This window comes from Panthera tigris, chromosome B3 (genome assembly GCF_018350195.1).
Source record: "Panthera tigris isolate Pti1 chromosome B3, P.tigris_Pti1_mat1.1, whole genome shotgun sequence".
Lineage (NCBI taxonomy): Eukaryota > Metazoa > Chordata > Mammalia > Carnivora > Felidae > Panthera > Panthera tigris.
In genome coordinates this window covers 33,488,168-33,503,270 of record NC_056665.1, presented here as the reverse complement: position 1 = coordinate 33,503,270, position 15,103 = coordinate 33,488,168, and the positions used below count along the sequence as shown (strand labels likewise).

General features: G+C 42.1%; 1 protein-coding gene and 1 pseudogene across 2 annotated transcripts; one reads left to right on the top strand and one right to left on the bottom strand.

The window, feature by feature from the left end:
• Nucleotides 1-991: 991 nt before the first annotated feature.
• Nucleotides 992-3,128, bottom strand: LOC102967692 (annotated as a pseudogene).
• Nucleotides 3,129-4,730: 1,602 nt separating this feature from the next.
• LOC102959385 (transmembrane protein 202) lies at nucleotides 4,731-13,909 on the top strand. 2 transcript variants are annotated; one of them, XM_007084567.3, is made up of 5 exons: nucleotides 4,731-4,825; nucleotides 5,046-5,301; nucleotides 12,428-12,577; nucleotides 12,919-13,050; nucleotides 13,521-13,909. In XM_007084567.3, exons 1-5 carry the CDS (start codon nucleotides 4,745-4,747, stop codon nucleotides 13,721-13,723), a joined length of 822 nt encoding a protein of 273 aa, XP_007084629.1. In that variant the 5' UTR covers nucleotides 4,731-4,744; the 3' UTR covers nucleotides 13,724-13,909. The 2 variants fall into 2 exon arrangements, with proteins under 2 accessions (XP_007084629.1, XP_042843615.1); XM_042987681.1 differs by having other exon boundaries at nucleotides 4,764-4,833.
• Nucleotides 13,910-15,103: the final 1,194 nt, after the last annotated feature.

Genomic DNA, 15,103 nt, shown 5'->3' with positions numbered 1-15,103 from the left:
CACAGAGTGTGAGGTCATTACCTGAGCTGAAGTCGGACGCTTAACCGACTGAGCCACCCAGGCGCCCCTCCCTTCTTCTCTTGATGGGCAATTGGGTAGTTGCCAATTTGGGGCTATTATGACAAGTGCTGCTATGAGCATTGTAATACATATCTTTTGGTGGACATGTGGACACTTTTTTCTGTTGCATGCTACCTAAAATGAGAAGGACATGTATCTATTCGGCTCCAGCAGATACCGAAAAGCAGTTTTTCAGTGAACATACCAATTTACTCTCCCAACAGAAGTGTATGAGGGTTCCGGTTGTTCTACATACTTGCCAACACTTTTCCATTTGAGTCATTCTGGTGGATGTGCAGTGATATCGCATTACAGTCTGAATTTGCATTTCCCTCATGACTAATGAATCTGAGCACTTTTTTATGTTATATATGTATATGCTTTTATTCTGGAAAAAACATCAGTTAAGGACTTTGCTCATTTTTCTATTAGGTTGCCTCTCTCATTTATTTGTAAGAATTCTTCATTATATTCTTGCTATGAGTTTTTTTTAGATACCCATATTGAAAATATCTTACCCCACTCTATGGATTGCCTTTTTACACTCTCAGTGGTACCTTTTGGTGAATAGAAGTCCTGTTTATTTTTTTTTAATTTTTAATGTTTTTAGTTATTTTTGAGACAGAGGGAGACAGAGCATGAGCAGGGGAGGGGCAGAGAGAGAGAGAGAGACACAGAATCTGAAGCAGACTCCAGGCTCTGAGCTGTCAGCACAGAGCCCGACGTGGGGCTCGAACTCACGGAGTGTGAGATCATGACCTGAGCTGAAGTCGGATGCTTAACCAACTGAGCCACCCAGGCACCCCAGAGGTCTTGTTTAAAAACAATTCTTGGCCTACTGTAAGGTCACAAACATGTTACTCTATTTTCTTTTAACCAAACTGCTTTTTTTTTTTTGCAAGGCCATGAAATTATTTTAAGTTCTTTTTCTTCATGATTGAATACACACAGATAATGGAAATGATGCATTATTGTGCTGTAAAGATAGGTGGACTATATAAAAATTCACTTGTCGAATTTTCTTTAATAGTCCTCCAGAGCAACTTGAAGAGAAGCAGGGGATGCTTTCACAAGAACACTTTTGTGGAAGGACCTAGCATGCTTTAAGCACCAGTGTGCCGGGCTAGCAATGGCATATACTTCGTCTCTCACATTTTGCTTAATTCTTCTGTAGAAAATCCTCTCGTGAAATACCATGTATTGTATTTGTCAAACATGCACATATCCAGGGGAAGGAACGCCTTTCTTCTGCTACCATGATAGGGCGTTGCTCTCAAGCATGTGACGATGCCTTGTGCTTTACCATTGTGACTTGTGGCATGATCTGTATGAAGTTCCTTTTACCCAATATTTCTAGTGTTTTTTTAAATGTTTATTTTTATTTTTGAGAGAGAGAGAGAGCGAGAGAGCAAGCACACAAGCAGGGGAGGGGCAGAGAGAAACACACACAGAATCCGAAGCAGACTCCAGGCCCTGAGCTGTCAGTGCAGAGCCTGACGAGGGACTCGAACTCACGAACTGTGAGATCATGACCTGAGCCGAAATCGGATGCTTACCTGACTTAGCCACCCAGGTGCCCCGCCCCCCCAGTATTTCTAGGGTTAAATGAAAAGGAGAGTTCTGTGTGTTTTCAGCATCATTTTTCAGTTCCTGGATGTTATGATATGTTTTGTCATCCAAATTTTGTCTCCTTTACTAATGATTTCCATGAGCCATTTTTTCCCAGAGTATGTCTTTTGATAGCAGCTTCCCAGCAGCTTTTTCTTCTTCTCAGTATCCCATGGTGGGGGCCTGGCTTTTCATTCCCCCCCTGGATGACCTCTGCGAGGTCAGCATGGGGCCCAGGAGCAGGGCCTGCCTCTGCCAGTGCCTCCGCTGGTTCACTGGCTGCTGTGGTGGAATGTTACAGTATACATCGTCCACGTGTTTTTCCAAAACTGCATTCACATCAATCCAATTGTTTTCTCAGAGACTGAGTCCTTAACCAGCTTGTGCCAGTTCCACAGTGAAGGGCATCAGTGCAAGAGCAGAGCTCCAGGCTTCTGCAGGGAGGGACTGGGAGCCTAAATAGCCCCCATAATCTGGTTTCTGCAGCAACTCCACATTGTGTTGGGTTGGTGTTGAAGACTCAAGATCCACTGGCTTGAGCTATGCTCCTCCTGGACCCTGCAGGCTCCGGGGCAGTGGCTGCCAAATAGGCAAGGGTCCCCAAATTGCTTTTTATTTTATTTTATTTTATTTCATTTATTTTATTTTTTCCAAATTGCTTTTTAAAGTGGGGGAAGTGGCAATATACCCAGTCACCAGTGATGCATGAATAATGTTTTGTCATATGCATCCGGGCCCTAGCAAGTTCCCAGCAGGCCAAGAACATCCTACCTTTTGTCCAGTACTGCCCAACCTGTTCCTTCAACAGCTGGAGGGTTGCATCATTCGCCAATCAGACACTGTTCACAAAATGCCTCTTGATCTCGGGATCATGAGTTTGAGCCCCACATTGGGTGTAGAGATTACTAAAAAATAAAATAAACTTAAAAAAAAAAACAAACAGGGGTGCCTGGGTGGCTCAGTTGGTTGAGTGTCCAACTTTGGCTCAGGTCATCATCTTGTGGTTCATGAGTTGGAGCCCCACATCGGGCTCGCTGCTGTCAGCCTGTCAGCTTGTCAGCACAGAGCCCGCTTCAGATCCTCTGTCTTCCTCTCTCTGTCCTTCCCCTACTCACACTCTCTCTCCCTCAAAAAATGAATAAAACATTTTAAAAATGCTTTATAAAAAATAAATAATAATAGTATTTACTGAGCAAGTATGAAGGCACTGTGCTAAGAGCTTTATGCATATCATCTCATTTAATCCTCACAAAAATTCTAATGAGGCAGGAATGAATATTAACCCAGTTTTAGAGATTAAGAAACTGATGTTCAGTGAGGTTAAGGAAACTGCCCCAAGTAACCTAACCATGAGTATTGGAACTACTTAAGTAAGTGCTAGAATGGGGACGGAAAGGTAGGCCTGTGTATTCAATGCCTATGTCTAGCTCCCTAGGCATGAGTGTGCATCTAACAGTCATGCTGTACAGCCAGTTTGCTGCAAATGGAAAAGTCTTTCCTATAATCACTCCAGTGGCACTAGCGTATCACAGCAATTGAGACTTCACAATATAATTGCATAGCATGGTCTGAAGGATTCTTTGTGATCTAGCTCTTGCTGATATCTGCACCCTTCAACCCTCACCTTTGAGTTTGTACCTAGTAGAACCACATTGCTTCTAATGTCTCAAGAACCTCATGCTGTCCATGGTTTCCTGCCTTGAGACATATCATTCTCTTTGCCTCAGTGCCCTATCACCTCTATCACCTGGAATATTCCTTAGCTGGAAATCCAATTAATACATCACCTCTTCCAATAAATCTTTCCTAATTTTCCCCTGAAAATGTTAACCATTCTGTCCTCTGTACCAACCTCTGTCCTTTAGTTAAAAATATATTGTTCATTTATTCATTTAACATTAAATACTATTCTTTCCAGGCGCTAGGCTAAGTTCTGGTAGACAGAGAGTCAAATAACACTTTTGGAGAAGGAGGGCTTCATGCTAAAGCATGGACATAAACAAGCTAACTGCCAGTTGTTCCCACCAGCTAACAAAGTATAGGTTTCGACAGGCTTGGGCGGGCGAGGAGAGGGTATGCTGGGAGAAACGGGTGATAGGGCATTCTAATTCAGCCCAAATTTAGGAATCGGAGTTTATCTGTTCATGGAAAACAAGAGCTGGCAATACAGCTGGTCATTTATTTGAATAAATGTCCGTGATGTGGAACAGGATGGTGTCTGTTCAGCATCTTGGACTGCTTTTGAGCCCTTGTGGGGAGAGGAGTTAGGAGCAACACTGAGAGAATTATTTGAAAAGAAGACTTTGAGCTACTCTGGGCACAAGCTGTGCTGGCTGTGGAAACAGGGAAAGGCCATTCTCGCTTTCACATAGAACCCAACACTGCTGCACTATTGAGAATGGTAGCTTTCAGCACGCAGGCTGGTAGCCCCCTGCGCTGGGGATGCTGGCATTTTCACAGTGGGCCCTGTCAGCACTGGCAGTGGCAGAACCGTAGCACCCTTGAATGGCTTCATGAGAAGGCATTGAAGAGAAGGTACTCGAGCAAGAAAGGAAGAAAAGGTGGGGGGGGGGGATGGGGAGGGGAATACTGCATGATGATCTATGGCTGACAGACTGGTTCGTGAGCCTATTGAGACACACCCATGGCCTTCCACTTAGTGTTGGGGCAAGACCATGAATGCCAGGCTACTCGTAATCTTGAATTCTAACCACAAGCTATGGAGTCCCGAAGACACCTGAGTTAACTTTTTTATTGGCTATTAGGGAACTGTGTCTTATTCATCTTTATATCCCAGGACCTAAGACAAGGCCTGACACACAGCAACTGCTGACAAAATATTTGTGGATTTATTTAATGAAGGAGTTGAAAGGGTCAGAGAAGGGAGAGGTGGGAGCATCACATATGCATGCACTTGATTAAAATATGATGATTTGTTCCTGATCTGATTAGACCCAGAATATCAAACGGACATGGAATCTGTGCCATGGGTTCTGGCCTGTTTTGATGCTGCCAGCACATGTGGGAGGTGCTGAGACAAATTCCGTGGCAGTTACAAAGCGAACTGGCTGCCAAGATGGAGAGCAGGGAACAAATGGCCTTGACCTTCTATAATCCTAAGGTTCCCAAAATTAAGGGGAACCGGCACTACCAAAGGGTGAGGAGGTACCTAATTGTAGGTCAGATGGGAGGAAGAAGACTTACTTAAAGGTGGGTCTAGATAGAGTATCCTAAAGAAAGAGAAAAGATCACCCTGGGTAGGGATAGACAGCCACAGATCAAGCCCACATGGAGACACTTAAGGTAGAGATGAGTAGGAGCCCCTGGGGATCAATGGTTATCTTTTTGGGTAGGCAATATTTCCCTCATCCTTGTAGCCTACCCTCCCCGTCAACAAATATCCGAATGCCTCAATGCCACCCCAGAGGCGGCAGCAGCATGTGAATCAGACACACATCTACATCCGAACGTTCTGTGGCAGCCTGTGTGGTTTTGGTTTCCTAATGGTGATCTGCATGTCCCCACTGAACTGGGTGAGGTTCCTCGTGATCAAGAATGGCTTTGAGCTCTACGAAGGACTCTGGATCACATGCAACTATGAGCTGTGCTGGAGCCACACACCCAAACCACCCTGTGAGTTCCACCAAATTAAACACTACAGGCCCCACAGTTCCAGAGCTTTCTGCCATGTTGGCCCTTCATCTTTCCTCCTCCAAGATCTCTTTGCCCTCACCTCTCCAAGTCCAGGATGGATCTCAGCCAAATTGTGAATGTAGCCATCCTTTTCTTTGGTGTTTTCAGTGTAACCTTTCCCAACTCAGTAGTTGATACTCTCTTTACTTTCTGGGAAGAACCCATTGGGCCTTTATAAGCTGTCCCTGTGAAGCAGTATGGTTGGTATTCTAACATCACTTGCAGAAATAGATGTAATTGATCATAACCGGAAAACAAAGCAAGGTGTCTCAGCCTCCATCAGATTTAACTTTTAAGGTCAGTGTGTTCTTCTGCCAACAGTAGAAGAGCATGTAAATGCATGTCAGATAAGGGTGTATAACAAATGCTAGCTATTTAGAGTAAATTATTAATGTCAAATTTTATGTGAACTTAAGCAGATCTGAAAATGCAATATAAAACATTGAAAAATAAGTTTCTAGGGCTAGAAGATACCATATGCATGAGTTTTTCAATCAGAAGCAACACTTAGAGGAAAGACAGAACTACACGAAACAGTTTTCCCATTATCCACAAGAGATACAGATAAGCAGAGGCTCCAGATGCTGGATGTGGGGTTGGAGGGGTTGCACCTAGGCTCAGACCTGAGCTGGAGCATCTATGACATGTGGAACTCAAGGGCAGGACCCAAACACAAGATCTTGAGAAGGAACTAAAATCAAAGGCAGGCAGACAATTCAAGTGCACCTTCAACTTAAAAGAAAAACTAAAGAAAATACTTGCAACAAATATGAAAGATAAAAGGCTAATGGCCTTAATATTTTAAAATGTATATTATTAATAAAAAGGCAAATACTCAAATAAATTCTTTTTTAAATTTTTTAAAATATTTTATTTATTTTTGATAGAGAGAGACAGAGCACAAGTGGGGGAGGGGCAGAGAGAGAGGAGACACAGAATCCGAAGCAGGCTCCAGGCTCTGAGCTGTCAGCACAGAGCCCGATGCGGGGCTCGAACCTATGAACCATGAGTTCGTGACCTGAGTTGAAGTTGGTTGCCCAACCAACTGAGCCACCCAGGCGCCCCTCAAATAAATTCTTGATAACCAGACAATTCACAGAACAAAAACTAAAAATGTTTAGTAAACATAGGTAAAACTATTTTAACCATAATAAATCATTAAAGAAAGGCAAATCAAATGAACAGTAAGATAAGATTTTTCAAACGCGACATTAGCAGAGATTTTTAAGTGATGAGACACAATGCTGGACACTCTCATATATACTGGGGACCATGTAAATGGCTATAACCAAAGCAATATGATTATGTGTATCCAGAGATTTACACTCACAAATTCCATTTCTAGAGAAATGGAGTAAAAGATACAGGCATAAAAATTAAACTGCAATATTTATGTAATCATGCCCAGGCTAAAATTTAGGACTTGAAGATTATTAAAATTTTAATGAATGAGAGTCTTGGAATTTTGTCACTTACAGTAGCAAATAGTTTATTTCTCAGAACCTGGATATTACCTATGAGGCCAACTGTTAATGATTTAGAGGTGGTCAACTGAGTCCTTTAAGTACACAATTTTAAGTCAAGTATCTATCCTGTTTGCAACGTTAACTAAGTTCTAATTCTAGGATCAGTAAGTAGTCCGCAGTTCTCATAATGAACTTCCCAAATGTAATGAGTGTGTTCAGCTCTCACTAATCTGTTGTTATTACTGCCCAAAACACTATTGTCCCAATTCAAGAACTTTAAACTCTTACCTACTAATTGCAAGAATTTAGCCCCCTTTCCCATGGAAAGGTGTTTTCAGGGTCATCCCAGTCAATGATTCTTGACTTCAGAGCAGCATCAGGTAGGATATAAAAGCTACCAAGACTGGAAAGAATACTACCCTACTGGAAAGCAGTAATGTCATTTCTGTGAGTTTCATGGGGACTCTCTAAGATGGACTCAAGAATGTGTGTGTTCATGTTCCTCTGTCGTGGAGTTACATTAGGCCATTGTGCCTCTGCCTCTGATTTCACCTGGTTCTAGATGATTGATAGCCTCTCTGCTGTAGCAGTTGCTAACAGAATGGAGAAGGGGTGGGGAGTAGGGGACACCATCCTTCACTTTTATTCTAGGTCTCAAGTGTGGAACAGACCCTTCTGTTAACTCCCCTGTAGCATAGGTGAGATCAAACCATAATATAAAGGAATGTTTTGCCATAGAGAGTAGGTTGGACCATTTGGAAGACTGTGGAGAAAGAAGATTAGGTATTTTAGTCAAAGCAGTGGACCCTCTGGAGCCAGGGCCTGAGAACCATTGCACAATAAACAAGGCCAAGCTGTGCGAGGAACCTAAATCCTAAGTTGATTTCACAGCCTCCTCTCCCAGGTGCTAGGTCTCCATCTTTTCCATTCCAAAACCACCTTCTTTTCCATGAGGCTGGGGAAGTTTTGTCTTGGCCTTATGTGACTGGAATAAAAATTTTGTCTTGGCCTTATGGCAACAACATGGAGGTTTAGATCTGACTAAATAAGTGGGCTGACTCCTCAGCAGCACCTTCTTCATTCTCAAAATCCATAGCCACACCCCACCTGCACTCACTCAGTCTGGCTCCTTCATAGTTAAAAGGAGCTAGCCCTTTTGGAGCACTGTCTCCCTATTCTGGCTTTGATTTTTGCTGAAGGACCTAGGGTGCAGTAAGAGGAATCCCACCCCCAAATCTCTTTGGCACAGCTGAGTACTAGGTGCTTAGCTTTTCCTATGGCTGGCTTCTTTCCTATGCTTCTTTCTTCTCACGTCATCTTGGCTTCCCCATTGATTCCTTCCAGAGTGTCAACAGCTGTAAAGGAAAAGAGCATCTAGTGTTAACTAAGCTTATTTGTTCACAAGAGCAAGGTGGCTTATAGCCCTGGCCCTCTCACTTTCCAAAACCTCCTGGACCAAGTTTTACTTTCATAACAATAGAAGGAGATCTTGCCCAGCCCAAACTACTGAATGGTGAGTGTTCCCAATTCACTGAGAATCATTACTGCTTTCCAGTATGGTAGTATCCCTTTCAGTCTTGGTAGCTTTTATGTCCTACCTGATGGTGCTCTGAAGTACAGAATCACTGACTGGGATGATCCTGAGAACACCAGCAAGGATCTTATCAAGGTTTTCGCGTGATGTGGGCTTCTTCCTCTCCAAATTGAGAATGACATCCCCTCTCTTCCCAGGGCATTAGCTTCATTGCCTTTAGCAAACTGGGAGATTTGCCTTGCTATTCCTGCAACCCAAAGCCATAAAAGAATATTACTAAGGAAATCTTCAGCAGTGTTTTGATACATGTGATCTACGTGGGTGTTCCTTATATCTAGGGCACTTCTCTTTCCCTGGACCAAAACTTCTTACTGACAAGTAGGGCCTTTTGTAACTCAGGTCCTAAGATCTTTGAAACTTTGACAAGTAAGCTACTGTAAAAACTGATGTTTAAAAGCTGAAATAGCTTTTGGTTTTATAGGAGATGGAGACTTGAATTCAGCTTTAGGATGTTTGTTTTGTTTTGTTCAATGAATTAGGAAAAAAACTATGAAGTTAACCAAATGCAGCCATTTTATACTATGGAGTTAAGTGTTTAGTTTGGTCAGATAATTAGTTGTATATAATTATGACTAGTAGACTTGCTTCCTTTTGGGGTGAGATGATTCTATGCTGCAAATCTTCAGTTGTTCCTTTGGAGTTGTGAGTGATCTTGTTCATGTGGTTTCAGGAGATAAGGAGCCAAAACGGAGAAGATTGTAAGAAAAACATGAAGTCAATTCTTCCTCTCATGGTGGAGGAAAGGCTGGGCTGTAACATATCTTAGACAGAACTTACACCGAATATCTTAGTGCACTTTTGTGTTTTAATGATCAGATTTCATTTGAACTAGTATAAGCTATAGAGTGAACTTATTTATTCAGAAGACTCTCATAGACTCCCAAAGGCAGGAAGTTTGCCGTACCTTAGGAAATTCCAGACAAGACCGGGGTCTCTGATGAAGAAAATCAAGCCTGCCAGTCACTCAGTCTCTCTAGAGCTGCATTGTCACTCATCTTAGTTTACACTTTGTTTTATCACTACAGCTCAGTTTCTCTTGTTAGTGTGCAAATCCTAAACAGTGAGATCCCAGTCTAGCTTTGTATCTTCTTGGCTCAAACAAGCAAAAGAGGAAATTAACATGAATCAGTCTCAAATCCAAATTTCCAAGCATAAGAGTCAAATTAGTCCAATATGGGTCAGAGCCCATTCCTTGGTCCAATTAGCTATAGTCAGGGGACTATAGGCAAGGGCTGCTAGGTCTAGTGGGGGGCAGTGGGCTAAATACCATGAACGATGCCTATCACACTGGGCTTCATGAAGCTCAATGTAGGCTGATGGTTCTCTCTGGCTACATATCCTGCTAATTCTGAAACCCAGGTTTCAGAAAATGTGTTGCTTTGGGGTCATCATGTTTTAATGTGGCTAATTTGTTTGGGCCACAGAACAACTCACCTCTGTGGGTAGGGGTGTGGTTTCTTTTCATGGACTTTCCTGTTATTGATGATGTAAGTGGTGAGTTCTAGAGAACGAAGTAAAACTTAAGAGTCAAATCTTAAATTGGGATAAGATTTAACATATTTTCTTCTCTCTGGGTTACCTGGAAGCCGGACTGTGATTCTCAGACATAGAAGTTCTAGAGAACTTTTAGTGGTAGAGCCCATCTGGCTTAAGAAAGGAAAAAAGCTAGACAAGGAGGCACCCCCTAAAGGATACTGAAGACATTGCAGGGTCTGCAGTATCTCACAAGAGCTATATTTACTTGCAATCGTGTGTTATCCTCTTTTTCTTTTTTTTTTTTCAAGTTTTTATTTAAATTCCAGTTAGTTAAAATACAGCATAATATTAGTTTCAGGTGTACAATCTAGTGATTCGTCACTTCCATACATCACCCAGTGTTCATCACAACAAGAGCAATTCTTAATCCCCGTCACCTATTTAATCCATCCCCCCACTACCTCCTCTCTGGTAACCATCCATTTATTCTCCATAGTTAAGAGTCTATTTCTTCGTTTGCCTCTTCGCTTCTCTTTTCTTGTTTGTTTTGTCTCTTAAATTCCACATGTGAGTGAAATCGTATGGTATTTTTCTTTCTCTGACTAATTTCACTTAACATAATACTCTCTAGCTCCATCCATGTCATTGCAAATGACAAGATTTCATTCCTTTTTATGGCTAAGTAATATTCTGCTGTGTGTGTGTGTGTGTGTGTGTGTGTGTGCGTGTGTATGCATACATACATACCACATCTTCTTTATTCATTCATCAATCGATAGGTACTTGATACTTGGGCGGTTTTCATAATTTGGCTATTGTAGGTAACGCTGCTATAAACATCGGGTGCATGTATCTTAAAACATTGCTGTGGGAGTTAAGGGAAGGATCTGCTTGATATTAGGGAGATGTTAGGAAAAAGTAATGTTTAGCATGCCCCTTCTCTCTTACCAACACCCAATCTGCAGAGAGCAGAGATCTTGAGCCAGGAGATGAGAGAAGTGGCGTTATGGCATTTGGGTAAGGGCTTTGGAACAAAAGGATGTTAGCAGGCCTGTCCCTGAGCAAATGTGACGCAGGACCTTGAGGGACTCTCAGGAAAGAAAAAAAAAAAGAAAGATATTTTTAGGGATTGAAATTCCTACAATCCAGAAAATTCAGGCTTGAAATCTTACAAGAGAGGAGTTCAAGTAAATGGGACGTCATTTTGTGGTCAAATGCAAGATAAGGCCTGTACAAGCCAGATCTACTTGGAAGAGAAAAAACAAATAGAAACAAACTACCTGTCCAAAAACAGTTAAGTCATTAAGTAAAATATGTTAATATGATAAGCTCCTTGGTAGCCATTAAAAATGATGTATACAGGGGTGCCTGGGTGCCTCAGTTAAGTAACCAGCTCTCGATTTCAGCTCAGGCCTTGATCTCATGGTTCGTGGGCTTGAGCCTCGCTCTCTCTCTCAAAAATAAATAAATAAACATTTTTAAAAATTAAAAAAAACGAAAATGATGTTTACAACAGGTGATTTGGAGGATAATCTTACCATATAATCTTAAGAAAAAATTCACTTGATATGCAGTATCATATCCACTCAGTACAGAGGGTAGAAAAGTACTGGAAAGAAATAACATAAAATGCTAACAGTAGTAGCTGCCTCTAGGTAGTGGGATTGTGGCTGATTTTCTTCCTTATATTGAACATGTATTACTTTTATTTATTTAAAAAAAATTTTAATGTTTATTTATTTTTGAGAGACAGAGCACAAGCAGGGAAGGGGCAGAGAGAGTGGGAGACACAGAATCTGAAGCAGGCTCCAGGCTCTGAGCTGTTAGCACAGAGCCCCAGGCAGGGCTCGAACCCACGAACTGTGAGATCATGACCTGAGCCGAAGTCGTATGCTTAACCGACTGACCCACCCAGATGCCCCCATGTATTACTTTTAGAATTAGAATTAGGAACAAGAAAATGTTTTAATCTGTGTTGTGATGTTAGAGCCATGTCTCCTATAAGCTAGTTTACATCTAGGTTAATGTGTTAACGCACCCAGAACTATTTGTATGTTTAGTTTTATAATGAAGGCTTTGCCTTCACAGTAAATAAATTCCAAGTATCAATGAAAAGCTGGGAAACGGGAACCTGGGTGGCTCAGTCAGTTAAGTGTCTGACTCTTCATTTCAGCTCGGGTCATGATCTCACAGTTCTAGCCCCATGTGGGACTCAGCGCTGATAGCTCAGAGCCTGCTTGGGATTCTCTTTCTCTCTCTCTCTCTGCCCTTCCCATGCATGTGCGCGCGCTCTCTCTCTCTCTCTCTCAAAAATAAATAAACTTGAAAAATTAAAAAGAAAAGCTGGGAAATAAGATCCTTATTTATGCCCTGGACGCCACATAGTAAGCTCTGTTTCATCCTCCCTAGTCCTCACGCCCTTCTCTAAGACTCTATCTGGTTTTCTTAAGAAAACCCTGCTGGACTACCCAGACCCTGCTGGCCCCCTGCTGGACTACCCAAACCTTTCCTTTCTCATTCTCCTTGGCAGATTACCTTCAATATTCCAGGACTTTCTTCCTCATCTCTATCTTCTCCATACTCGTTGCCCTTGGCTGGCTCATCAGCTCTTGCCTGCCTGGAAGAGGAAGTACGACCACCAACTTCGATCTGAAGGTATCCATACTGAGCTTCATCTCAGGTACAGACCTAGACTGACAGGGAAATGCCAAGGTAAAACTGTCAAATGAATCAAGTTTCTCTGTGGGGCTTTTATTCTCTTTTTCTTGTCCCTTTCCTCTTCTTCAGTATCACATCAAGTTGCCAGCTTCCGGCCCTGTCTTACTGCATAAAACACACTTTAACTGACTTATACCAGGGGGAAGGGAGAGGCCCCTTTCTCTTTCCCATATTGGTCAAGCCCTAAATTTTAATCTTGCTGTGCATATGGTGTGGAGGTAGAAGAAGACTTGGTGGGGGGGGGTGTGGTCAAGGAAGACTGAAGACACTGATGGGTTGTGACATCTTTTCTTTTGGTCCTAGCCATCTCCTTGCTCCTCTGCCTTATCCTGTTTCTGGCACAGGTTTACAGGCATACTAAGGATGCCTTGGAGCCAGATCTCCTATGGGCCTATCATATTAATTGGTGGAGTGACTTCTTATTCACGTTTTCTGGTGAGTCAGTCCCCTGTCTTATGCTAGAAGGATAGAAGAAGAAACTACTTCTTGAAGGCAAGGTAGAATTTAGGAGAAATAGAAGAAATGACTGTTCTTATCCGGAACATTTATACATGGAGAGGCAGAGTGGTATGGCAAAGAAAGTATGGATTTTGAAGTCTGGAAACCTGGATTTAGTAACCTGTTCTACCATTAACTGAGGCAGGCACAGGTTGACTGACTTGCCTAAGACCGCACAGAAAGTTGTGGAACTATCACTTGAATCTAGAAGGTTCAAGCTTTGTCTTCACCATGTGAGATAATGCAATGGGAGCACAGGAGGGTAAAGTAACTGTGCTGGGGGAGAGAAGGGTTGGCTTCACTAAGAAGAGGTCTTTAGAACCTCTTCTAAAGCATCACTAAGAATTTTGAAAGCCAAAAGACCATCTGTCTACTGAAACTCACCTCAAATTCTTCTCCTCCTTTAGGGATCATGTCCTTCCTCAACTACATAACTTTCAGATTTCCTCCCCTTGATCAAAATGTCACCACGAGTCCCACGGAGAAGTCAAGGCTGGGGGTTGGTCCAGTGACCAAAGAATTACCTGCTGAAGATGAAGGGTTAAGGTCTGATATGGAAGCTCCAACTGAGGAAGAGAAAACAGCCCCCGAAGCAGAACCGGGATGGTGATAGGAAAACCCAACTACTGCTTGTTTTAAAAACAGAAGAGAGGCTGAGTTGGAAATGATTTTGTAGATTCTAGGAAACTCTCCTAATGTTATGTCCATGCTATTGAAGGAGATAGCAGTAAAGCTATCTTTTGTGTGCACTGGATCCAAAATATGTATTATAGAAATGTAAAGAAAATAATAAAAATCCACTTAAGAAAAAAAATTTTTAAGTTTATTTATTTTTGAGAGAGAGAGAATCAGAGGGGCAGAGAGAGAATCCCAAGCAGGCTCCGCACCATCAGCATGGAGCCTGATGCAGGGCTCGCATTCACTAACTGTGAGATCATGACCTGAGCCAAAGTCGGGCACTTAGCCAACTGAGCCATCCAGGCTCCCCAAGAAAAAATTTCTAAGATAAAACATCTGTGGTTAGAATCACGAATGAAAGAAACTAGCAGTAGGTGCAGTGTGTGGATTAGAGATGTCTTTGGGCATCAGGGATCTTACAGAGCAGAATGACCCATAGAGAAAGATGTCATCTAGAGGAAGATGTCATCTAGAGAAAGATATCATCTAATTCTGCTTGAAAATTTCTTTTCTTTATTATATGTGGCCTATACTGTTGAATCTGAATTGCAGATCCTTGCCAGCAATGGAATAAACATCAGTAGAAATAATACTTATCATCCATAGGTACTGAAAGGTGCTGCGGTGGGAGGTGGGTTCTGGGGAATCCATGAGGTCCAATTTCCTATGAGGACTGGTCATTTGAAACCTTTACAGTCTATTATGTGAACCCAGTGCTTGTCCCTAGGCTGAGAGATCTCTTAACCAGGCCTCCACAAACTTCTGAAATTGTGCACAAAATTTGTGGATGCCCTTTTCTGTGAAGAGAGCCACAGACTCCATCAGATTTTTGATAGGCCTGTGACTCTTTTGATTCCTGTTACTCAGTTTTGTTTTAATGAGCCAAATGAGGCTAAAGGGCTTTCTTCAGCCTAAGTATATAGATGTGGACCAAGTTAAAAGGTTTTACCCTATAAAACTAAGTAAGGCAATCACATAGGTCTTTCAATGGCTAAAGATCCCTTTCAAACCCAGACCTCATTCCATGCAGAAAGACCCTGACATTCATTTTGTTCTTTATTCCTTTAGTAGCTGCCACTACTACTCTACTGGTTGAGGTGCATACTTTTCCCCCAACCTGGCAGTGGAATGGACTATAGTGCCCAGCTCGAACCCCTTTCTGCTCTTAAAGATAAGCTTTTGGGTCCTTTTGGTTTAATTTAAAGATTTACTGGTAACTTCTGTAGAAAACAAACATAACAGCATGGAGCAATTATGTAGAGTTTTTTGGTTGTTTTTTTTTTTCCTTTTTAAGATAATTTTATTTGGGTGG

What these genes read in the sequence shown, in the direction of transcription:
- LOC102959385 (XM_007084567.3), top strand. Translation starts at nt 4,745, where the DNA reads ATGGAGAGCAGGGAACAAATGGCCTTGACCTTCTATAATCCTAAGGTT. An exon ending in CATACTGAGCTTCATCTCAG is followed by an intron (nt 12,578 to 12,918) that starts GTACAGACCTAG and finishes TTTTGGTCCTAG; the next exon opens with CCATCTCCTTGCTCCTCTGC. An exon ending in CTTCTTATTCACGTTTTCTG is followed by an intron (nt 13,051 to 13,520) that starts GTGAGTCAGTCC and finishes CTCCTCCTTTAG; the next exon opens with GGATCATGTCCTTCCTCAAC.